Below are 26628 nucleotides of genomic sequence, written 5' to 3'. Positions count from 1 at the left end.
GGATCTCCTGAAACTGAAAAGCTTCCATAAGGCAAAGGGCACTGTCATTTGGACAGAGCAGTAGCCCACAGAATGGGAAAAGACTTTTTACCAACTCCACATCCCTTAGAGGACTAATATGCAAAATATAAAACAGAAGTCAAGAAACTAGACATAAGAACCCAAGTATCCAATTAAAAGATGGTACAAATCTAAACAATTCTCAATAGAGGCTGAGAAACATTTAAAGAAATGTTCAACTCCCTTGCCACCAGGGAAATGCAAATCAAAACTATTTTGAGATTCCATCTCACACATCTCAAATGGCTAAAATCAATAGCATAAGTTGATAGCTCATGCTGCTAAGGATATGGAATAAAGGGAACAGTCATCCATTGCTGGGGGAGTGCAAACTTATATAGCCACTATAGAAATAAAGAGAGTGGTTCCACAGAAAGGAAAACACCTACCTCAAGACCTAGGTATACCACTCCTAGGTGTATACACAAAAGAACTCTACATCCTACTACGGAGGCACTTGCTCAACCATGTTCATTGCTACTCTATTCATAATAGCTAGAAATTGGGAACAACCTATATGTCCTTCAACAGAAGAGTGGATAAAGAAAATGTGGTACATTTACACAATGGAGTATTTCTCAGCTTAAAAAAAAAAAAAAACGACATCATGAAATTTGTAAGCAAATGGATGGAACTAGAAAAAAAAATCATCCTGAGTAAGGAAACCCAGACATAGAAAGACAAACAAGGTATGTTTTATAAACATGGTATGTATTGGCCTATATGTGGATATTAGCCATTAAGCAAATGATAACCAAGATACAATCTATAGACCTAGAGAGATTAGGTATAGAAGAAGGGTCTAGGGTGGTGGTGCTGCATGAATCTCCCTGGGAGGGGAGGAGATAAAACAGATTTTGTGGGTGGACTAAGGTGGGGCAGGGGACAGGAATGAGAGGACCATGTAGGCGGGGCGGGGGGGGGAGAACATATGGAGAGAGACAGAATAGAGGGGTATTTGAGAGGTAGTATGGAAACTTAATATAGTAGAAACTTCCTAAAATATATGAAGGTGATCCTAATAAAGTCTCTAAATAATGGATGGCTGGGGTCCTAACTGGCCAGCTCTTGTCACCATGTGAAGTTTTTAGTACTGGGACTGGGTTACATCCAATTGAGTTGTTGGCCAAAGAGGTGCCATGAGAATCTACAAACAAGCCAGGCTGTTGCCAAGACTGTAGCTTGCTGTCCACAAACTGATAGCAAGGCCCCATTGCTGAAGACAGAGCCTACACAACTCATGGAGAGGTTGAGCTGGCACTTACAGAGGGCTTCCACCCAATGTTCTTGTATCTTTGGAATGGGGAGGTATTCTGCAGGCTACCAAAAAAGAAATTTAAGCACCAACCCAGCCATAAACCTTTTGCTCTACAATGCTGTCCCGACTGCAAAATATTTTAGGGCAATGGTGACACAACTTATGAAAGTAACCAATTGTGGTTTGAATAGGCATGGCCCCTATAGACTCCTGTGTTTGAATGCTTAGCCCATAGGGAGTGGCACTATTAGGAAGTGTGGCCTTGCTGGAGAAGATGTGGCCTTATTGGAAGAAGTGTGTCACTATGGGGCTGGCTTTGGGGTCTCCTATGCTCAAGCTATGCCCGGTATGGTACACAGTCTCCTGCTGCCTGCAGATCAAGATGTAGAACTCTCATCTCATTCTTTAGCATATGCCTGTCTGCACTCTGCCATGCCATGATGGGAACATCATGATGATAATGGACTAAACCTCTCCAGCCCCAATTAAATGTCTTCCTTATAAGAGTTGCCATGGTCATGGTGTCTCTTCACAGCAATGAAACTCTAAGAAACCAACCTGTCTGATTTGACTTAAAGCCTACTTCAGGAGATGGAACCCATCCCTGACACTGCTTAAGTGATCAAGAATCAGAGACTAGATATCTCAGAGACCTAGGGTAAAGTCAAATACTACTGGTCTTTAAAAAAAAAGCAATAAAATGACTCCTAGTAATATTCTGCTGTACTCATAGATTAGTGCCTTGCTCATCCATCATCAAAGAAGCTTCCTCCTGCTGCAGATAGGAACAAATATAGTGACCCATTGCCAGACACTAGGCAGGGAGAGAAAGAGACAGAGAGAGACAGAGACAGACAGATATAGGAAGATGAGACAGAGACCTTGGAATACACAGGTCTAAATGGGATGTCTCCATCAAATTCATCCCCTCAGAACTCAGGAAATCCCTGGAGAGAAGTATCAGCAAAAGGCAAAGGGGAGGAAGGGAACCAGGAAAACAATGAAGGCCCTCTAAATCGATTGAGCCAAGCTCATATGAGCTCACAGCTTATTGTAAAGCAGCAGCACAGGGCTGACATAGGTCTGCACCAAATCCTCTGCATATATATTATAGCTTTCAGTTTAGTATTTGTTTTTAAGGAATTTCTGATTTTTGTGTCCGCTCTTGAGGCTCTTTTCTTTCAATTGGGTTGCTTTGTCCAACTTCATTGTGGTGGTTTTGTTTTATCATATATTTTATTTTATGTTTTATTGTTAGCTCTTAGAAGCCTGTTATTTTCTATCAGAGACAGAAAGGGAGTGGATCCAGAGAGGGAGGTGAGGTGGGGCAGAACTGAGAGGAGTAGAGGAAGGGGAAACTAATCAGGACATAGTGTGTGAAGATAGAATCTACTTTCAGTAGGCATGAGTGGTATAGTGGTGCCGAAGAAGTCACTCAGTTGGTAAAGCACTTGCCACCCATACAAGAGGACCTGAGTTTGAATCCCAGAATCCCTTTAAAGCTAGACACCCTTGAATAAATCTATAATTCTGGTGTTCTCACAGTGAGCTGGGAGGTGAAGCAGCAGAATCCCCAAATACTCTTGAACCCCCTAGCCTGGCGTTCACCACAGAAACAACAAAGGAGACAAGGATTAACATCTTGTTTCTCTGCCTTCCACATATACACTACACACTTGTCCTCACACACATCACATGTCTTAAACTCGAAATGGTTTTACTTTTCTTTAGTTAATTACTGCCTAGATTGTTTTTATTAATAGTTGCAATGATGTTATACACACAAGACCAAGTGTTTTCTTCTCTTAAACTAGTTTTATTTTTATTATCACAAAGTTTTGTGTTTTTTTTTCCTTTATCAGGATGGCAATTAACTCTAGCTCCAAGCTTCTCTCAGGAATGACATCAGTGCAAAAGTTTCTGAGTTCATCACGAAGCATCATGTCCCTACTTTTGTTTGGTATAGAGCTTTAACCATCAAGTTATTACCATCTGTTTTCATGGATATTAGAGAAAATTCAGTCAAATTACATTTTAAATATCTGCTAGTAGTCATTCATTGTTCAACCAAGAGACTGCCTGCATAAGAAATTAGCTAGGAATCATTTAGCATAAAGAATTATTGACCAGGCTGGAGAGATGGCTTAGTGGTTAAGAGCACTGACTGCTCTTTCAGAGGTCCTGAGTTTAATTCCCAGCAACCACATGGTGGTTCACAACTATCTGTAATGGGGAATTGATGCAATGGCCTCTTCTGATGTGTTTGAAGACAGTGACTATGTACTCACATAAAATAAATAAATAAATCCTAAAATAAATAAATAAAAATTATTGACCGACTCCCCTTCAGGCTGGCATCTTCTGCTGGGCCAGATCACCAGCTTCTCTGCTCCCCTGAAGACACCATAGCCTGAAGGCGTCCCTGAAGAACAGCTACACATAGGAAACAGCTTGACTGCTCTCCTGACGATGCAACAGTCTGAAGGCCTCTCAGGAGATCTGCTGAAGCCAGGGTAACAGGTCACCTCTGGAGGCCCCACAGGAGATCTGCTACAGCCAGGGCCACAGGCCTACCAGTAGACCTGAAGCAACACCAGGACACAAGAGGCAGGTTCTTGACAGACACCCAGACCAGCAAACACTGGCATAACCATGTGGCGAGAGGCAAGAACAAGACCATAAGCAACAAAAGCCAGTATACTTGGGCATCATCAGAACCCAGTTCTCCCAACATAGCAAGCCCTGAATACACCAACACACCTAAAAATCAGGAAGCTGATTTGAAATCCTATCTCATGAAGATAGTAGAGTCCTTTAAGGAGTATATAAATAACTCAATGAAAGAAATACAGGTAAACAGGTAGAAGCCCTTAAGAGGAAACAAATAGATTCCTTAAAGAAATACGGGAAAATACAAACAGGTGAAGGAATTGAACGAAGTGGTCTAAGACGTAAAAGTGGAAGTAGAAACAATAAAGAAAACACAAATAGAGGGAACCCTGGAAATGGAAAAGAGGTCCATTTCCTGACCTAGGAAAGAGCTCAGAAATTACAAATATAAGCATCACCAACAGAATACAAGAGATAGAAGAGAAAATCTCAGGTGTTAAAGCAACTTTAGAAGAAAGAAAATTCAAAACATAAAAAACTCCTAACAAAACATCCAGGAAATCCAGGACACAATAAGATGATCAAACCTAAGGATACTAGGTATAAAAGAGAGCAAAGAGATTCCCAACTTAAAGGGCCAGTAAATATCGTCAACAAAATTACAGAAGAAAACTCCCCTAACCTAGAGAAAGAGATGCCCATGAACATACAAGAAGCCTACAGAACTACAAATAGACTGGACCAGAAAAGAAATTCCTCCTGTCACATAATAGTTAAAACACCAAATGTACAGAGCAAAGAAAGAATATTAAAATTTGCAAGGGAAAAGGGCCAAGTAATGTATAAGGGCAGAGCTATCAGAATTACATCAGACTTAGCAACAAAGACACTAAAAGACAGAAGAGCCTGGACAGAGGTCATGCAGACTCTAAGAGAACACAAATGTCAGGCCAGGCTACTATACCCTGCAAAACTATAAATCATCATAGATGAGAAACCAAAATATTCCAGGACAAAACCAAATTCAAACAATATCTAGCTACAAACCCAGCCCTACAGAGGATTCTAGAAGGAAAACTCCAACACAAGGAGGGTACCTACACCAAAAAAAAAAAAAAAAAAAAGATAGGGCTGGAGAGATGGCTCAGCAGTTAAGAGCACCCAACTGCTCTTCCAGAGGTTATGAGTTCAATTCCCAGCAACCACATGGTGGCTCACAACCATCTGTAAAGAGATCTGATGCCCTCTTCTGGTGTATCTGAAGACAGCTACGGTGTACTTAGATATATAATAAATAAAATAAATCTTTAAAAAAAAAAGATATTAATTATCTCATAACAAAGCCAAAAGGAGAGAATCACATATACACATAATGCCACCTACAAAAACAAATGTAACAGGAACTAACAACCATCGGTCATTAATATCTCTCAATATTAATGGACTCAACTGACCTATAAAAAGACATAAGCTAACAGACTGGATATGCAAACAAGATGCAGCATTTTGCTGCATACAAGAAATACACTACCTCAGAGTAAAAGAAAAAAAGTCCTCCAGCAAACGATCCTGAAGAATCAAGCTGGAGTTGACATTCTGTTATCCAATAAAATAGACTTTCAACCAAAAATTATCAAACAAGATGAGAAAGGACACTTCATATTCATCAATGGAAAAATCCATCAAGAGAAAGTCTCAATTCTGAGCATCTATGCCCCAAATGCAAGGGCACCCACATTCATAAAAGAAACTTTACTAAAGCTCATATCACACATTGAACCCCACACAATAATAGTGTGAGACTTCAACACCCCACACTCACTAATGGATAGGGCATTAAAACAGAAACTACACAAAAACACAGTGAAAATAAAAGAGGTTATGAAACAAATGGATTTAACAGATATGTACAGAGCATTTGACCCTAAAATAAAAAAAAATACACTTTCATATCAGCACCTCATGGTACCTTCTCCAAAACTGACCATTATATAATCAACCACAAAACAACATTCAATGGATACAAGAAGTTTGAAATAATCCCATGCATCCTATCAAATCCCATGGCTTAAGGCTGGTCTTTAACAATGACAAAAACAATAGAAAACCCATATACCCATGGAAACCGAACAACTCTCTATTCAATGATAACTTGGTCAGGGAAGAAATAAAGAAATTAAAGGAATTCAATGAAAGCGAGGACAGAGTATATCCAAAATTATGGGACACAAAGTAGTGCTAGAAGGAAAATTTGTAGCACTAAGTAAAGAAATTGGAGAGATCCTGCATTAGCAACTTAGCACACCTGAAAGCTCTAGAACAAAAAGAAGCAAACACACCCAAGAGGAATAGATGGCAGGAAACAGCCAAACTCAAGGCTGAAATCAACCAAATAGAAATGAAGAGAACTATACATAGAATCAGCAAAACCAAGAGCTGGTTCTTTGAGAAAATCAACAAGCTAGATAAACTTCTAGTTAAACAAACTACAGGGCCCAGAAATGGTATTCAAATCAACAAAATCAGAAATAAAAAGGGAGACATAATACAGAAACTGAGGAAATTTAAAAAAATCAGATTCTACTACAAAAGCCTATACTCAACAAAACTGGAAAATCTAGATGAAATGGATGAATTTCTCGAAAGATACTATATACCAAAGTTAAATCAAGAGCAGCTAAACTATCTAAACAGGCCGATATCCCCTAAGGAAATAGAAGTCATTAAAAACCTCCACACCAAAAAAAAAAAAAAAAAAAATGCCCAGGGCCAGGTAGATTTAGTGCTTAATTCTACCAGACCTTCAAAGACGACCTGATACCAGTATTCCTCAAACCATTCCATAAAATAGAAACAGAAGGTACACTACCTAATTCATTCTGTGAGGCCACAATTACTCGGATACCTAAATCACACAAGGACCCAAGAAAAAAGAGAACTTCAGACCAATTTCACTTATGAATATCAATGTGAAAATACTCAATAAAATTCTTCCAAGCCGAATCCAAGGATACATCAAAGCCATCATTAAACATGATCAAGTAGGCTTCCTCTCAGGGATGCAAGGTTGGTTCAATGTATGAAAATCCATCAACGTAATTCACTATATAAACAAACTCAAAGAAAACAATCACATCATCGTCTCCTTAGATGCTGAAAAAGCACTTGACAAAATACAACACCCCTTCAAGTATTGGAGGGATCAGGAATTCAAGGCCCATACCTAAACATAACAAAAGCAATTTACAGAAAACCAACAGCCAACATCAAATTAACTGGAGAGATACTTGAAACAATCCCACTAAAATCAGGGACAAGACAAGGATGCCCACTCTCCCTATATCTATTCAATATAATACTCAAAGTTCTAGCTAGAGCAGTAGACAACCAAAGGGGATCAAGGGGATATAAATTGGCAAAGAAATTAAGGTATCACTTTTTGCAGATGATATGATAGTATACATATGAGACCCCAAAAACTCTGCCAGAGAATTTTTACAGCTGATAACTTCAGCAAAATGGCTAGATATAAAATTAACTCAAATAAATCAGTAGCCTTCCTTTATACAAATGATGGATGGGCTGAGAAAGAAATTAGGGAAACAATACCCTTCACAGTAGTCACAAATAATATATAAAGTATCTTGGGGTAACTTTAACCAAACAAGTGAAAGATCTGTATTACAGAACTTCCAGACTCTCAAGAAAGAAATGAAGGTTCAGGTCCTTAATAAAACCAAACCTACTGGAAACACTGTGTGACACAGTCAAGCAAATGAAAACAATTTCAATAGCTTCATCTAATCAGCAGAACAGATGTTTGTAGCAGGCTGAATTGCTAAAGCTAATTTCTCTCTAAAATGATAGGAACAAATTACTTTTGTTCAAAACACATATGTCTGAGTTAGGGTTTTACTGCTGTGAACAGACACCATGAGCAAGGCAACCCTTATAAGGGCAACATTTCATTGGGGCTGACTTACAGGTTCAGAGGTTATGTGCATTATCAAGGTGGGAACATGGCAGCATCAAGGCAGGCATGGTTCAGGAGGAGCTAGGAGTTCTACATCTTATCTAAGGGCCTCTAGGAGAAGACTGGCTTCCAAGGTAGCTACGATGAGGGCCTTAAAGCCTGTGCTCACAGTGACACACTTCCTCCAACAAGGCCATGCCTACTCCAACAAGGCCATGCCTACTCCAACAAGGCCACACCTCCTAATGGTTGCCACGCCTTGGGCCAAGGAGATACAAGCCATCATACCAGCCATGATAAGCTGGTGTGGTAGCATGTGCCTGTAATTATAAGGTAAGAGAAGGTATAAGGTATAAGGGTGGCCTACAAATCAATTTCCAGGCAAGCCACAGTGATGTAGGTAAGCCCTGTCACAAGCAAACAAAACCCTCAAAAGTGTCCCGTCTCTGCCTCTGCTTGCAGCTTAAGATGTGATTTCTCCAGCTGCTCTACCACCATGCTTCTACTCCATCACCACAGACTCTTAACCCTCTGAAACCATAAGCCAACGGAACGCCTCCTATAATTCTTCATGGCATTTTTATTCCAGCAATAAAAATGTGACCAAGCTGTCCATCCCAATCTGAAAATCAGGCTTGGTAATTGTGAATACTGACTTAATGACAGTAAAATTTCCAATAGAATCCCACTACATTTCCCAGTTCTACTCTCCTGCCACCAAAGCACATTCACAGTTACCTGAAAATGATTCAGAGACTGCGTCCACTGTCCATTAATTAAAAAAGCACACTTAAGACATGGCCAACTGAATGTTCCCTCCCACAGTCAGATCCTGACAGTTGGCCCCTGTGAGTAAGTATACAGTAGAAAGGACCTTGTGTCTCTGATCACATGTAGGATTTGTGATGACAGGGTCAGCCTGGTTCATGTGGAGATGTACAACACTGGTTCTCAACTTTCCTAATGCTACGACCCTTTCATACAGTTCCTCACGTTGTAGTGATCCCCTACCATAAAATTACTTTCATGACTACTTCAAAACTGTAATTTTGTTCCTGTTATGAATTGTAATGTAAATAGAGATTTGCCAATACAGATTTTGTAGGGGGTCACAGCCAACAGGTCGAGAACTGCTGCTGGTCTACAAGGAACCAGCCCCCCTAGTATCTTGGTTTTAACCCTAAAATCATTTTGCATTCTGGCTTCCCAAAATTCCATAGGATAAATTGTGTTGTAGGTAAGTCGTGAAGACTGTGTTCACTTACAGCAGCAAGAGGCAACTCAAGGGAACGAACAGCAGCTATATCTGCTCTCACTTGGCATTATTTCAGGTTGCTTTTATGAGCAAAGCTTGTCTTACCTAGCAACAGTTGTTAAGTAAGTTGACAACTTAATGCTGGACCCTGGGAGGGAGAAACTACTCATCTCTGTCCAACCCAGTGCTCAACCTTGAGAGGCAGAGGCTGGTAAAACCATTCTTTAGACAAACAGCCACTGCCAAGTCACGATGAATTGTTTAGTTCTTGCCAGGCTCTAGTAGAATCTTGAAGCCCTGCCCCTCCCCCCTCCAGCTATAGACGTCTAGCTTCTCTTGAAACCATCATTATTTTTTTTTCTGATCCTGATATTATTTTAACTATAAGTAGTAAAAGATATCAGAGATTTAACTATGATCAGAAATCCAGATTTTACTAATTTTGTTTGCTGTGCTGTTTGCAATAAAATAATTCCACCAGCCCCTTTCGGGGAGACCTTCAAACGGATCCATGAGTACAAGCCATTTAAGACACGCTTCTACACTCACAAAGATATCCTGGGTAAGTGATTTTACCCTTTGGTGGGGTGGTGGTGGTGGTGGTGGTGGTGGTGGTGGTGGTGGTGGTGGTGGTGGTGGTGGAATCCTTCAAGACAGGTTCTCTCTACATAGGTCTGGCTATCCTGGAACATATTCTGTGGGCCAGGCCAGCCTCTAGCTCACAGAAATCCACCTGCCTCTGTCTCTGAAGGGCTGGTGTTAAAGGTCTGTTGTGTGCCACCTTGCTCAGCAATAATTTTATTCCTTTTTTTTTTTTTTTTTTTTTTGTTCTAAGGTAGAATAGTAGCACCGGGTGTCATTTGTCTCAGGTTTTCTCTGTTTGAGGTTGCTGGTCTCTGTAGGAATTTCATCATGAAGTGTTAGCAAGTTGGAATATGGCTACTCTACTTAACAGTTTTATGAATGGGATAGCGTTTTCAGCCTCTCACTGTTTCCTGTTGTAAATAAGAACATTAATGTGTATCTTTTAAATTGTTTTGAAGTTTTAATGAAATATTGTAGCTATTTAACTCCTGGAACATCATAGTAAATGTGTGTTCTTTTCAACTTTGCCTATACTTGGGGACCTTTCCACACATATAAGACAGAAAATATCTAAATACCCAAATTAATGAGTGGAAGAAACTTAGCTGTTATTTTGTAGCTAGTGACAAAAGCAGATGCATACAAATAAAATAGGAATATTTACAACACACAGATATAGTATATAAGCAAATGAGTTAAAAATCATATTTCTGTTTCTCATTTACACCCAGAAAAGCTTCAATCTAATCCTAGATTTTATGTATATTTTTAAAGCACTCATACAGACAGAAAATGTATGTAGACGTCCATTTTTTACATTTGTTTGCCTGTATTTATTATTAAATCGTTATAAGTCAAATGAGTGAGAATTCTGCCTTCTTTATAAATAAAATCACACTGAAGTGTCTGTACCAGAGAATTTCACAGGACAGTGATTCTCTAGTCGCTGTTACAACCTCCAGGATCAGGCTCTACCACGTACATTTTTTTCTTACATCTTTAAAACACTCTTAGTATTGGAATAGTTTGAGTCATAGGTTTCAAAAAGGGATCAGAGAGTTCCCACAGATCCCAACTTTTCAAACCAATTTCTTATAATCTTGGTCCATTGTCAAAACTGGGGAGTTTGCACAATAAGAACTATGCTCTTAAGTCTGACACATAACTTACAAATCTCTTTCCCCCACAGAAGGGAAGTTAAGGTTTCCTGCAGTTAAGGCTGAGAACAAGAGACAATGATGATATGTAAACATTAGGAAGGATCCCAGCACCTACATTTGCATTACATTCTGAATGTACACAGCGGATGTACACAGGTGGGGATTTTATAATATAATCTGCAACCATCTCTATAACAGCGCTTACTGCCTCACGTTTTAAGACTCACTTGTGTGGTGGGGGCACTGGAGAGAGGACAGCAGTTAAGAGCCCTTGCTGCTCTTGCAGAGGGCCCACCTTTGGTTTCCAGCACCCACATCAACTGTAACTACAGCTTCAGGGATCTCCTGCCCCGACGGTGCCTGAACATACTTAGACACACCTCCACACGAGTTAAAACAACAAAAATAAATCCTTTAAAAAAACAATACATTTAAAAATATGAATTAGTGATCCAGTGGTAGCGTTTAATTCCACAGAATATATCTTTCAGCTGTAGATGGTGGAAGCGACTTAGAGCAAGTCGCATAAATTTGTGATGGAATTTCTTGATCCTTTTAACAAGGATGCAAGGTATAATCGGTCATCAAGACTTCAGTCTGCCATGAGCACACTCAGTGCATTGGCTGGGCTGGTACTGCAGTCAGGCCTACTCCAGCATCTAGAAAAGGATGCGAATACAAATGATCCTAACATCTCTTAGCCCCAGTTTAGAAATCCCAGAGGGAAAGAAGCTATTTTCTCCTTATGTCTTCCGTGCAAAAAATTAGAGAAGAGTGTAGCTTGAATATGTGCCAGATTACAAACTAGTTTATAGAAGGAAGGAGGGAGGGAGGGAGGGAGGAAGGAAGGAGGAAGGGAGGAAGGGAGGAAGGGAGGAAGAAAGGAGAAAGGGAAAGAGGGAGGGAGAGAGGAAGGAAGGGAGGGAGGGAGGAAAGAAGGAAGGAAGGAAAGAAGATGAGGCTATTAGCTATCTTCATAGAAGGAAGGAAGGAAGGAAGGAAGGAAAGAAGGAAGGAAAATGATGGTATTAGCAGTCTTACCATGACAGTCAAGTGAGGGAGTTGTTAAGAGAAGAAAGGCCTCTACCACAGCAGGATATGTTGAGAAACACACATGTCTACAGCATCTTACTGTAAGAATTTTCATAGCAATTTTAAGGCCATCTCAGGGGAGAACGTGTGCCAACCCTGAGACCAGACCAAAGAGCTCAGATCTTAGCTCTAGGTCCAGAATTGTCCCCGCCTCTCTGACTTTGGGTGTCTCTCTACCTCCCCTAGAGTCACACTTTGAGGGAAGATGGTAATTTGGAACATTATAATGAAAAGGTCAGATTAAATCACTGACAGAGTGATAATAAACTAGAAACTTGGTGCACTCCACCACTGACAGAGTCAAAAAGACTGGCACATTAGTGAAAGGCATATACATAATGTATTAAAGAAAGCACCTTGACAGAGCAGGGAGACAGGAGGTGAGTGAGGCTCTAAAGCCTTGTGAATCTGTGTTCTGCTTCGAGTGTGTCACAAATTGCAGGGCATTTACCTTTCATTGCCTGCTGTTTGCACTGGGTGTGATGAAAGATGACGAACTCCATTCAGGCCTATGTGGTGGGTTCCATCTTGATCAGTTAGTGAAAGGCTTCTCCTTCCAATGAGTATCTTTAAAGAAGAGATCGCGGCAGGGTGGTGGTGGCGGTGGCGGCGGCGGCGGCGGCGGCGGCGGCGGCGGCGGCGGCGGCGGCGGCGGCGGCGGTGGTACAGCTGAGAGGAAAGTTGCGTGCTTAGCATGATGTGTCCAATTCTTAGTGCCAAAAATACTGTAAACGATTGACATCACCTAAAAAGATGTGACTTGTAGACAGCTCGCACAAATAATTTGACTAGTGATAGAAAGGCAAGCCAGAGAGCAGTCTACAGCCTGTAATCATTTCTCTCCAAATGCACAGAAATTGGGGACAGTATTCTGAACCAAGAAGAGCAGTTTCAAGAGGCTGCGCTCAAGGAAACCATTAAAAAAGCGGAAGCCAAAGTGTGGGAAAAGGTAACGGAACTCCGAGATGACCCCGAGTCATGTTTCCTCCTGCTGCATTTATCTAAATCTGTAAATTCAGAATAGCAAGGAAGAGATAGACCACAGTGTCCTGACAAGCCGGACTCTTGGGCATATTTTTGCCCTCTGGATTCTTGGCTTCTTTATCGGTGAAGAGGGATAGTATTAACTCCCTTCTCAAAGCATTGGTGAGAGGGTTCGATCAAAGAATGCACTTGACACGAGGTGAAACTTAGTAAGAAGCAGGTCCAGTCAAGAACCTTCTTCCTTCTAAGTTTTTCTCTGCATGGATGACTCTGGACACTTTATTCTCATTTGACTGAAACTTAAAAGGGGGGGAATCTTTGTTGTAAATTGTTTATTATGGGCTTTTATTTTCATTAGGGACCATCAATATGTACACCATGTAATAAATACTTCTGAACTAAATGCCCGTTTCCCCCAAATGCCTTATTGTCACCAACTCTCCTTACTTACTGTCTTTAAAGTCCTTGGGGCTTCTAGTCACTGTGGTGCATTCCTACAGTCCCAGCTGTGGAGGCTGAGGCAAGAGGAGGCTGAGGCAGAGGGAGGCTGGGGCAGGGGGAGGCCAGAGCAGGACAAAGCTGGCAAGACTAAGGCTAACCTGCACAATCTAAGAAGGGACCCATGTGAAAGAAACAAGCAAATAAAACAAAAGCCCACGTATCCTGGATACATGGCTGCAGAGAGCCGGGGGCTGTTTGAAGATTGGAGACATAACTACTGCTTTACTCATAGTAGCAACCAGAGTGAAGCCTCAAACCTGTAGCCATCGGTTTTTCCAATCACAGACGGATTGGAATAAATGACCATCTAAAGAGAATTAAAGCTCTTTTGGATGAGATAAGGCATGATTCCTAAGAATCCAGTAGTAATAAAAATCCAATGGTAAGAGCCATCAGTTACTTAAATAGCCCAGTATACTATTTGAATATAAGCTGACTGTGGGCCTGAGTATTTCTCTAAATAATCTAAGTTCTTTACTGACTGCCTGATGAAGGGACCTCAGGGGATTCATGCTCCCTGCATAGCCTTTCAGTTTTATGTGTCTGTTTTTTTCTCTGTTTTCTAGATTAACATACTCAGCTGCATATATATACATATACACACACACATATACACATACACACATATACACATACATCATATACATAGACACACACATCATACACATACACATCATACACATACACATCATACACATACACATCATACACATACACATCATACACATACATCATATACAGACATAGACATACACATAATACGCATACATCATATAATACACATATACATACACACATATACATATATACATACATCATGTACACATATACATCATATACACATACACTACACATATATATCATATACACATACACAAACACATATGCAAATACATCATATATACATACACATACACATATACATCATATAAATATACATATACATCATACACATACATCATATACACATGCACATACACATATACACATACATCATATACACATGCATCATATACATATACACATATGCATATACATAAACACAGATATACACATATACATCATACATTATACATTATGCATTATACATTAACACTATGTACTATACATTATACATTATATGTTGTACATTATACATTATAGTTTCCCTGTTTTTAATAATTCCTAAAGCAGCAAAGGTAGCCCAGGGCTCAGGGTGTTATGTGCATCTGGCTAAAGCAGCTACTGTGGGAAGTAGGGGTAGAAACAGTGTAGTTAGGGACTCCATGATGGGTGCTAGCTTCCATTAAGCAGGAACACTTCACTTACCAACTTCTTCAACACTGACCAGCTTCTTCTCTATGCTTAACCAGAAATATTAATAGATACATGAACTTTTTATTTCTAAGGCTGAAACGCTCCAAAGACAAGCAGTGGATCAAGCACTTGAAGATGCAGATGCCAGACACAAATTTGAAATTCGAGTTCTGGAAGAACAACATCAAAAAGACTTAAAGGTTCTCTCTATAAGGATTTGTGCATTATCTTTTTTTTTGGAGCATTTAAGTTAGTAAATAGAAAATGCTTCTATTAGTTGACATGGGAAGAATGGGCAAAGCAGTCATTAGTAAAGTCCAGTGAGTATTTCATAAACGTTGGGAGGGAACCTTGGATATAACCTCTGTAATAGCACTTTCATGGCACGCAGCATTGTCAGAATTAAATAACTGAGTATATGATCAGCTGTTTCACTGACATGACCACATGATATGATCTGGTTCACTGACATGAGCACAGCCTCCATAGGGGCAGTCTGGCCTGCATCTATGCTAGCCCTGTTCAGTACTGTGCTTTGATAAGGCAGAGACTCAAAACATTGAATCAATAGATCAACCCGTCTCTTCCTTCTGGGCTTTTGGTTCCATACTTTTTCCTAAATTTCCTTTTTTTTGAGCCAAATTTGAAGCAAGCTTTAATTAAACATTGGCCAGGATGATGGACTCTGGTTAGGTCAATTCCTGGGTTCTTAGGAAACGCTGAGGAGTCACATTTTACAGAGGCTTCATGTCCACAACAATGTGCTACATAATGACACTTCAACATACACATGTGTGCACTGTATCTGTAAGTATACATCCTATGTGGAGAATGTTACCTCCAAACCCTCTCTTCTCTTTCTCACCCCTCCTAATAGTTTTGTTTCTCTGGATAGTTTTCTTTTACTTTCATATCACATATACATACATGATTTTATGTACTGCACATGACAGGAAGTATGATATTCCTTTATGAGACCAGATTAATTCATAATCACCTCTAGTTGCATCAATTTCCCTGAAATCAACAACAACAAAATCCATTGGGTATTCATACATTTCCCTTATCCTTTCCTCTGTGGTTAGATACTGAGACTGGCTAAGAGGAACTTTGTAACTTGCAAACTCATCAACATTGCAAGCAGAGAGATTCACTAAATTCAATATCTCTGTCATAAAACCTGTTGGAAAAACCAGAGTACAGAACTATCATCATATTTGTACAGAACTGTCTCCAAGGGATAGACAGGAGGACTAGATACATGGGCAAGGCTACAGGAAAATGGCAGACATCCCAATAACGTGATGGACAATCAGTTTAGAAAACTACAGGCCTGTTTTTTCAACAAGGAGCACATAGCATATACAAATTTTGTGCCAAATAAGGTTAAATGAACTGTCCTTGTCCTAGGACCAACAGGGAAAGGGAGCTATGCACAACACACACACACACACACACACACAGAGAGAGACAGAGACAGAGAGAGACAGACAGAGAGACAGAGAGACAGAGAGAGACAGAGACAGAGACAGAGACAGAGACAGAGAGAGAGAGAGACAGAGAGAGAGACAGAGAGACAGAGAGAGAGAGAGAGACAGAGAGAGAGAGAGAGACAGAGACAGAGACAGAGACAGAGACAGAGACAGAGAGACACAGAGACAGAGAGAGAGAGACAGAGACAGAGACAGAGACAGAGAGACAGAGAGAGAAGAGATATTTTGAATATTTTAGTTAACTGAAACAATTCCATGTGATTGATTCACAACTACTTTTAAATCACCTGTTTAATAGATGTTCACTATGTCAAGTAAGTGATGGTTCTCTCCTCTTAGTCTTCATTTTAAGACATTGAACATGTTGGACTGGAGAGATGGCTCAGTGGTTAAGAGCACTGACTGTCCTTCCAGAGGTCCTGAGTTCAAATCCCAGTCAACCACATGGTGGCTCACAACCATCTGTAATGGGATCTGATGCCCTCTTCTGGTGTGTCTGAAGATGGCTACAGTGTACTCACACACATGAAATAAACAAATAAATCTTTTTTTAAAAAAGACATCAAACCTGTAATATCTAGATCCACTTTTCCATTCCCTTTCTTTAAGGCTCTAGAAGCTAAAACCAAGGTGGAGATGATTCAGCAGATGGATGACGAGCTGAAGAGGGAGCACACGGCTGCGGAACAGCGCATGGTCCATCGGATCCAGAGGATCATGATGGAGTGTCACCGGGAGAAGATGGAGGCCGTGCAGAAAGCCAGGGAAGAGGAGAGAGAGATTGCGCAGAAAGTTATCGAGGACCAGAGAAGGTACTCCAGAGAACGCATCTGCAGATTAGCACGTGACTTGGCTAAACTCCCCCTAGAGAAAGAAACAAGGCCAAGGCATTGAACTGAGGCACTGCCCACCATTTCCTGGTTTCATTGTGCGATATATCAAATACTGATATCCACAGACATAGGAGAGAGGAAGTGGGGGGTGGGGGAGAAGGGGAGAGAGGGCGATTTAAGAGAAATGGTAGCCTAAGTGCTTAAGTATCTAGCACAGCCCAAGGGATTGAAAGCTTCCAACAGGCCTGGAAAGTCCCTTATTTCATTCTCAGTCATGCTCCATCCCTTCTCTGCAAACAGCGACCCTCTCAGCATTATTTTCCTTGTGAAGTAGCTCCAGTATTAAAAGGCTGAGAAGAATCAATAAACACCTTTCTATAAACACTTAAGGGTCATTGTTTCCAGGCTAGCTCACACACTGTTGTGGGTGTTTCCTTTGCAAACTAATAGATGACTATGTTAAAATATTGACTTTATGGAAATGTGAGGGAGACACACAAGTCTCTACTTACTGCTTCTTGCACATTGTTTGTTTCCCAAACACAGTTCCTATAACAAGGACTATATCCTTGATATATGTTAACATTATATATATATATATTGTTATATATATTGATATATATATTGATATATATGTTAATATTATATTAATATATTTATATATATATATATCCAGAAATAAACTCATTCCTTGTCAAGAGGATGACGTTATTTCTTTTTTTCCCTCTTTCCCTAGTGAGTGTCTTATATGAGTTTTAATATGTAGAGTGTCACAATATGATAAAATAACGTGAAAAACAGCTGTGTTTGAAGTCATACATAAAAGAGTTTTGCAAATGAACGTAAACCTATGCCAGTCTTTTCACCAAATATATTATATTTGGAGAGAATATTTTAATATTTTTTCATGAAAGTATTTGTGTTAAAGTATAACCAATTTATTGTTGTTTCACATTGATTGATAAATGTATTTTTGATTGTCTGTCTTTTAGCCCCTAATTCTGTTAACGTCAATAGAAAAGGCTTAAATAAATTATTTTTTTGATTTCTCAGTAATTTTGAGTATAAAAGGATTTTGGTTCTGTAATCAGAAAGTTAGAGATAATTTATAATTAAATATAGCTCAGGTTAGGTCGATGAAATGTAAAGCCAGCCTATGAGTATAAAGTTTGCTTCCTTTTATCCTATAGATGAGGAACTAGGGTTTGGTGGCTCTGGCCTATAATCCCAGCTCCCAGCACTCAGGTGGATCAAAAGTTGGAGGTTAGGACCAGGGAGTTTGCTGTGAGATTTTGTTTCTGATAATGTCAGAAACTACACCCATAAAGCCTTGCCAACATGACTGCCTAACATGAGTCAAACAAGAGCAACAATAGGCATTGAAAGTGGACAGGAGAAAACCCATGAAGCGTCACATCTACTCTCAGGACTGCAGGCAACCGAGGAATGCTGAGAGCAGGAGAAAGAGCCCTCCCCAGGGAGGAGAACAGCAAGTGGTTACCCAATACCAAGCAATCGGCTGAAACACACAAGAAGTAACATTTTACATATCGGGCAGGTTCTATTTAGGAATACACACACACACACACACACACACACACACACACACACACGCACACACACACACACGCACGCACACACACACACACACGCACATACATATATATATATATATATATATATATATATTCACATATGCATGTAACAATGAAAAGGCCATAATTTGAAAGAGAGCAAGGAGTGGTGTGTGGGGGATTCAAAGGGGCCAAAAGGGAGAGATAGTGTAATTATATTATAATGTCAAAAATGAAAGAGTCAGACGTCAGTCTGAGCTACGTAACTGGTCCAAGTCTACTCAAAGCAACAGAAACCAAACATTAATGATACTGTCTCAAAGAAATAAAAATCGGCAGAATTGGTATGAGGACCTTCTTTACGGGTTTAGGACTCTAACCTTGTCTCTTCAATTTTTTTTAAGTACAATGACCAGAGTGAACTCAGATTCTCCATGCTGCCATTAGACAACACACTAGCTGTTTTGCCCCAGCCCACAGCAGAGAAGCTGATGGGCAGTCTCTGAGAACTATTTCTAAATTGATTGTTAATAGCTGATATGGTCCGAAAGCTCACGCATACCAGGTCTCTCAGGTTAACGACGCCTCTGGGATCCATGGTAAATTTGTTGTGTTTTTAGTGGCTAGTTGATCTAATTGGTAAACTTGTGTGATCTTTTGTAGCATAGTCCTGGAGGAACTTGTGACTACTGGTGTAACAGCTATTAAAGACCAGAAGGCCAGCTTGGGTCAGTTGATCAAAGCAAAGGAGCATGAAATGAATGTCTACTACGGCATTGCTCAAAGGCAGAAGCAAGAAGAAGTGCAAGAAGTGCTTCAAGAGAAAGAAAAAACACACCAGGCCACCCTTGACAATGTGATGGGCAAACTGGTCAATACCCAGGGGGAGCTGCTGTCGGTGGCAAAGCAACTGGGAATCATGACAAACTGGAAAGATTTTCTGGAGGAGGAATTACAGGAAACCAGGGCCGCATTTCAGAAGTATATCAATTACACCTTTCCCAAGCTCACCCCGGGACATGCCGACTTCATTCTGCCAGAAAGAAAGAAAACGCCTTCCAGGCTTGCTAAGGAAACTGATAAGAGTACTGATTAGAGGTCATTGGCCAAAAGGCCACTAGAAAAGACGTCATTCCGAAACTAAATAAATGTACTCAAAACCGACTGTCACTACGTGGTCAGAGTGCTGTTGGGCAGTAAGAATTTTCACCTTCCTTTTAAAATTGTCATAACAGTTATAGATATCTGTTTTTCTTTTCTTCCCTTCTTTCCTTCCTTCCTTCTTTCTTTCTTTCCTTCCTTCCTTCCTTCTTTCTTTCTTTCTTTCTTTCTTTCTTTTTTTCTTTCTTTCTTTCTTTCAGTAATGAAGTCTCATATGGCATTTTCAAACATTGTGTCCTGATGTTCTCTGCCCTCTTCTCTCTCTTTCTGTGGTGTGAATGTTTTCATGGAAAACTGAAATATTCAAAAGCATATTCCGAGGCACGCTGAGCACCACCTCTACCTGCTGATCGGAGACAAACTAACTAGGAAGGGGAAATGGTGTTTCGCACACTCTGGTACCGGCCTGATTTGTTTCTGCTTCAGACCCGTAAGCACACTCACATTTGTTCCAGTTGAAAATGAGGAAAGATTATGCTGTGTGCTGTAATCTGCAGAAGGAAGATTAGTGTTTAACAAAAACATCAAGTTTCATCAAATACGATAAGGCACATTTTAAGTTCTTGGCCTTGCATATAAATAATTTGGAGAGGATCCATTCATATTTTTGTGTTGTGAAAGAAAATTGTCTATAGAAGTTAGGGATCGTGAGTCCTCTATACCTGACCCTCATGTCCTGTGACTCAAAAGTCCTGGGCCAAGAATTCCAATAATTACTTAACTAAACATTTTTTTTTTTGATTTTTTTTTTATTGAGTATTTCTTATATACATTTCGAGTGTTATTCCCTTTCCCGGTTTCCGGGCAAACATCCCCCTCCCCCCTCCCCTTCCTTATGGGTGTTCCCCTCCCAACCCTTTAACTAAACATTTTTAAGTTCATGCTTTTAAGTAGGTTTAGAATTTTTACATGAGCACTGTATTATGTCATTTCTACTGTTTCCTCTCTCCCCTCCAACCCCTTCCGTGTCCTCCCACTCCCTCTCAAGTTCATGACTTCATCTAGTGTTGCTTATATGCACACATGTTTAGGGATGACCATTTTGGATCAGATAACCTACCAGGGCTCATTCCTCTACTGGTCCCAGTTGACTGCCTGTATCTCTTCACCTAAGGGTGGGACCTTATGAAGTTGTCCTCTCTCCATGTCAGCATGTCAATGGGTATGGTCTTTGCAGCTCTTATGCAGGCAGCCATATTGTCAAGGGTTCATGGGAGTAACACCCATGTCCTGTCCAGAAGAAACCATGCCACAGACGTTGTCCTGGTCCTCATCAGCCAGAATCAATGGAGACAAGTTATGATTCACTGACAACTTCTAAAACTATGAGCCAAAATAAATCTTTCCTCCTTTTATTGGTTTTCTCAGGCTACTTTGTGTCCAAGTGGCAGAAGGTTGCCTTACACTTAGGCTGCTCAAACATTGGCAAAGATGGGGTTTAGCTTATAGGCTACACAGATTATAGGGCCTTGATCTATATGATAATATCACACATATCTACGTTTATGGAAGATTTTCTGACAAACTAATTCTCCCACGGAATAGAGATGATTAGAATGTTCAAGTTAACTTAAAGGAAAAGTTCTCTGCTGGAATAAACTGCTTCCTCTAGTCTCACTAATAATCCTAATAATCACTGACTCGCTGGGGCCTTGTGTGTCTGATGAACTAATTACAAAAATTGGCAGGAAACACTAGACCTTCTCCATAGCTAAGATGAGCTCAGGGCTCAATAGAGGGCAGAGACCAAACATGTTTCCCAGAAGTGAATCCCAGGAAGCACTGTTTAAAGTGTACCAACAGAGTAAGAAAGAGTTTGTCTTAAAAAATAAAAATTAATACACTAGCCAGGGCTTTGGCTGCAGTGACAAAGTTTGCAGTCTGTGACAGTGATCACAGACATGTGGCTCTGCATATTGTTTTTTCATGCAGGGTGGTCAATGAACTTCCTGCCATTTAGAACCCCAGATTACATTATCTGGAAACAAAATGTGCATCCCGTATGCCTAGTCTGTGTTCACAGGCAAATGTGCACAGGCATTGAGTACGGTCAATGCCTCTCATCTAAAAACTCTAACCAAATGTAGCTGGATTGTGGCCAACACCTACAGATATATTCACATAGAGACCTTGGACTTCCTGCAGCCTGTTCAGGTCTATCTCAATCTACTTGGTCTAATACAACAAAACATAAATTGGGAAGTTTATAAACAGCAGAAATTTATCTCTCCCAGTTTAGAGAAATCCAAGATCAAAGCATTAGTACATAGAGCATCTGCAGAAGGGAAGAACGATCTCTAGGGCCTTCTCAATAAGGACGATAATTCCACTTAAGAGGTCTCATCCTATATGACATAACCATCTCCCAGAGGCCTCATAACCTAATACCATCCTACCAGTGAGTAGGTTTTTTTAAACATGAACTCATATGGATTTGGAGAAGAAAGAACTATGAACAGGACTTGAGAGCAGTCTTCCTAAAGCAACTACCAGAAAGGAGAGGCATCTTCCCCAAGGCAGTGACTGCCCTGGTTAGCCTTGATTGCCAACTTTGCACAGCCTAGAAGTCATCCAAGAAAAGACGCCTTAACTAAAAAATGGCCCAGATCAGACTGCTCCATAAGCCTGTCTGTAGGGGGTGTCAACAGATGGGAATACATTGTAGAGTGTCTCCCTCTGGCACACATCCTATAAGATTAAACGTCTTGGCTTTCAGGAAGAAGTCATTTTCCACACAATATATTGCTCATAATTTCTAAATACCCTTGTAAATAATTATTCTTACCCAGTGCATATGAATGAAAATATATAGTTCAGGCATAGGCTGTGTGACCTTAGGCAAAAATCACTTCATCTCTCTGCTTCACTTTTTTAACCTAAGGAACATACTTAATAGCACCTGTCCAAAATCAATAAATAACTATTAAATTTATAAATTCAGTCTAAGTTTTCTATGGCCATTATAGTATCATACCAAACAGGTTTATCTGTCTTAATCCATTTGATAAATAGGGGACGTGATGTCTTTCTCAGGCCTTTTGACTTCCTGAAATATTAGTTGGCTGGAGTGAAGCATGAGCATCAGTCCCCAAGTTCCTCCCTCTAGATAAGCTACTGTGGGAGCAGCAACACGGCTTTGCAGTTTAGGCTTCGTTCACTAACTGCCAAACAGCAAGCTGTAAGGGTATGTGGCAAAGGGTGTGAATGTGAGGCCATAGCTTAGTCACCTGAATGGCCTAGAGCACTTAACATTTCGCCCCTAAGCCTCAGTTTCCTCTTTTGCAAAAGAGTAGCTACCTCACAAGGTTGAGAAAGAATGAAAAGAGTTAGTCAAGATTGGACACTTCTTAGAGTGCTGGTGTATGGGGCAGAACTTGCTATCTGCTTAGGTAGGGTTTACTGCCGTGAGCAGACACCATGACCAAGGCAACTTTTATAAGGACAACATTTAATTGGGGCTGGTTTACAGGTTCAGAGGTTCAGTCCAGTGTCATCAAGGAGGGAACATGGCAGAATCTAGGCAGATGTGGGACTGGAAGACCTGAGAGTTCTACCTCTTGTTCCAAAGGCAGTTAGCAGAGGACTGGCTTCCAGGCAGCTAGGACAAGGGTCTCAAAGCCCACACTCACAGTGACACACCTACTCCAATAAGGCTGTACCTCATGATAATGCCACTCCTGGGCCAAGCATATACAAACCATCACACTATCTTACACATCTTCATGAAGCAGCAACGTCGGAAAAAGTGCCAAGAAGGTGATGGCTCAAGGGCAGAGGAGGCTAGAGGCCCAGCAGGAGAGATTGCACAGCCTGGAGATACAGTCTTCTGGGACTGGGATAGACAAAGGCATGTTCCAAAAGAGATGGCTTTACCAAGACTGCTGGGTTGTTTTTAAACAAGTAGGAGCCAGATGCTGGAGTGAAAGCCTGCTGGCTTAGAGAGACAGAGAAAGCACCCAGCTGACCTTCCTCCTCAGCAGATGTCCCAGACAAAAATGTTCTCTTTCTCTACACTGTCTCAAAAACCCTTGAATCTGAATGTCCCTGCTTTCTGTTTCCTGTATATCTCTTTGTCCATCCTCCTGACTTCCTCTTCCTTTCCGTGGTTTATTTCTCTATGTTCACTCCCTGTCAAGTGGTTGATTGCTCTGCCTCTTAACCGATGGTTGTATTTATTTAATCCTGTTTACAATAAGCAGAAACCTCTTGGGTTAAAGGTGTGTGCTAGAACTGAGCCACACCACAACTAGAAACATTTTCCCCCCTGTGAACAACATAAGCTTGGCATTCGCAGTGTGATCAAATACCCTACAGCTCTACTGAGAAGGGGGAGATTTGTTACAGCAGATCAAACGGTTAGTCCTAGCACATCAGGACTCTCTTTGATATAACAGCAACAGAGGTGTCTGTGCTAATATCTTCTGAGTTGCAGAAGAGATGGGACACTCTGAGCTACTTCCCTCTAAAATTATTTAGTGCCAGCTTCTTGAATTGTGCAAAAATGCTTGATTTACAGAATTGTATTTAGGGGCATATAGTTATAAACGTCTGGGGGAGGATATGATACCAGGTGACTCCTTTACATACATGTAAACAAAGTAGTACTATGGCTACTAAGTAGCTAGCTGTCAAGTATCGTGTGCCTCTCCTCTGAGGTTGAACCTTTAGCCTTCCTTGAATTATAAAATCATTTAAGAAGCTATTAGGACCACTCTTCTTCTCTAGAATGCACAAAAAATCTAGACACAGAAAACAGTTCTCCACACTGACAGGGTGGGTAATAACCATCCATCAGGAAGGAACTTGCTTCTCTGGCACTACACTTACATTCTTAAGGATGATCACTCTCTGATTGTCTCTCTATCTGGCAATGAAAGGCAGGCCTTTGGGTGTCCATGGTTACCTTGAGTCTCTCACAGAGTGCAGTCCAGTTTTAAACAGCACGCCAACACAACTTTAGACCTCTAGGGATTCCACAGTTAGGGGACAATTTTAGCATCAGCAGTGACATCCCGTGTTACCAGTCCTTGGTTTGGAACTCCACAGAATCCCAATCAGTAGAGCTTCCTACTTCCCACCAGTAAAGAAGTGCTGATTTCTCCTTCGTCTAAGTTCCAGGCCCTACTCAGCTAGGTTGGTTCATGACTCCCTCCCACTTTTCCATGTCCATCTGTGGTGAGCTAATGTCCCGTGTCTGGTCTGCTGGGAGAAATCCAGAAATGGAGCAAAGTTGGGCCACTGCAAGTGAAAAATAATAGGACTGAGAACCTGACTTGGACTCCTCCTATGATGCAAAATTCCCCTTTTATGCTTTAACTAAAGAAAGAAACCATAAAGACTACCTGACTCCTGGGTCTTCTTCTGTCTTTCTAAGCCAGTTTTGCCCTTCTGCTCTAAACCCACCTTGGGAATCGTCCACTGCCTTACTTCCTGTTCTATTGCTTTGAGGAGACACCATGACCAAGGCAATTTATAAAATGAAGCATTTAGCTGGAGACTTGTGTACAGTTTCAGAGTGAGTCTGTGATCATCATGGTGGGAAGGATGGTGCAGGCAGGCAGTCATGGCTCTGGGACAGTAACTGAGAATGTTACAACCTGATTTGCTTGAAGGACTCAGAGAAAGGCTGTGTGAGACTGTGAATGACATGGGAGCCCTCAAAGCCCATGCTAAGACACATGTCCTCCAATGCGATTAAACTCCTAGTCTTTCCCAATTAGTTCCAGCAACTGAGGAGCAAACATGTAAATCTATGGGGCCATTCTCATTCGAGTCACCACAGCCATTCTATCCTTTAGCCTCGGCTAAATCACAGGCTGGCTGCAGCATCATCATACTGGGGTGTGTTCAGAGCTGTCTGAAAGCTTCATTTACGTAGTACACAGCTCCCTCGATTGCATATTTTTTGGAGAAGAGACAGGTCCTAGAGCACCCTCATACAAGCCTTCCCTCACTGTCACCCCTCGGCTGTGTCCATTAACAGTATGACTTAGAAATTAGCTTCAAATGTCATGCAGACCCTAAGAGAACACAAATGCCAGCCCAGGTTACTATATCCTGCAAGACTCTCAATTAATATAGATGGAGAAACCAAGAAATTCCATGACAAAACCAAATTTACACAATATCTTTCTACAAATCCAGCACTACAAAGGATAATAAATGGTAAAGCCCAACATAAGGAGGCAAGCTATACCCTAGAAGAAGCAAGAAACTAATCCTCTTGGCAACAAAACAAAGAGAAGAAAAGCACACAAACATAACCTCATATCCAAATATGAATATAACAGGAAGCAATAATCACTATTCCTTAATATCTCTCAACATCAATGGCCTAAACTCCCCAATGAAAAGACATAGATTAACAAACTGGATACGCAACGAGGACCCTGCATTCTGCTGCCTACAGGAAACACACCTCAGAGACAAAGACAGACACTACCTCAGAGTGAAAGGCTGGAAAACAACTTTCCAAGCAAATGGTCGGAAGAAGCGAGCTGGAGTAGCCATTCTAATATCAAATAAAACCAATTTTCAACTAAAAGTCATCAAAAAAGATAAGGAAGGACACTTCATATTCATCAAAGGAAAAATCCACCAAGATGAACTCTCAATCCTAAATATCTATGCCCCAAATACAAGGGCACCAACATACCTAAAAGAAACCTTACTAAAGCTCAAAACACACATTGCACATCACACAATAATAGTAGGAGATTTCAACACCCCACTCTCATCAATGGACAGATCATGGAAACAGAAATTAAACAGAGATGTAGACAGACTAAGAGAA

At 40.7% G+C, this 26628-nt stretch overlaps 1 protein-coding gene across 2 annotated transcripts; it reads left to right on the top strand.

Moving 5' to 3' along the window:
- Positions 1-107: 107 nt before the first annotated feature.
- On the top strand, positions 108-19844 carry C5h6orf163 (similar to human chromosome 6 open reading frame 163). 2 transcript variants are annotated; one of them, XM_087550453.1, is made up of 7 exons: positions 108-749; positions 9638-9718; positions 10931-11057; positions 12848-12942; positions 14867-14974; positions 16877-17079; positions 19338-19844. In XM_087550453.1, exons 3-7 carry the CDS (start codon positions 11048-11050, stop codon positions 19768-19770), a joined length of 849 nt encoding a protein of 282 aa, XP_087406579.1. In that variant the 5' UTR covers positions 108-749; positions 9638-9718; positions 10931-11047; the 3' UTR covers positions 19771-19844. The 2 variants fall into 2 exon arrangements, with proteins under 2 accessions (XP_087406579.1, NP_001433852.1); NM_001446923.1 differs by lacking the exons at positions 108-749; positions 10931-11057 and having other exon boundaries at positions 9321-9718.
- The last annotated feature ends 6784 nt before the right edge of the window (positions 19845-26628 follow it).

Source organism: Rattus norvegicus, chromosome 5 (genome assembly GCF_021556685.1).
Source record: "Rattus norvegicus strain SHRSP/BbbUtx chromosome 5, alternate assembly SHRSP_T2T, whole genome shotgun sequence".
Classification (NCBI taxonomy): domain Eukaryota; kingdom Metazoa; phylum Chordata; class Mammalia; order Rodentia; family Muridae; genus Rattus; species Rattus norvegicus.
Note: the sequence above shows the minus strand (reverse complement) of the source record. Positions and strands in the feature narration are given on the sequence as shown.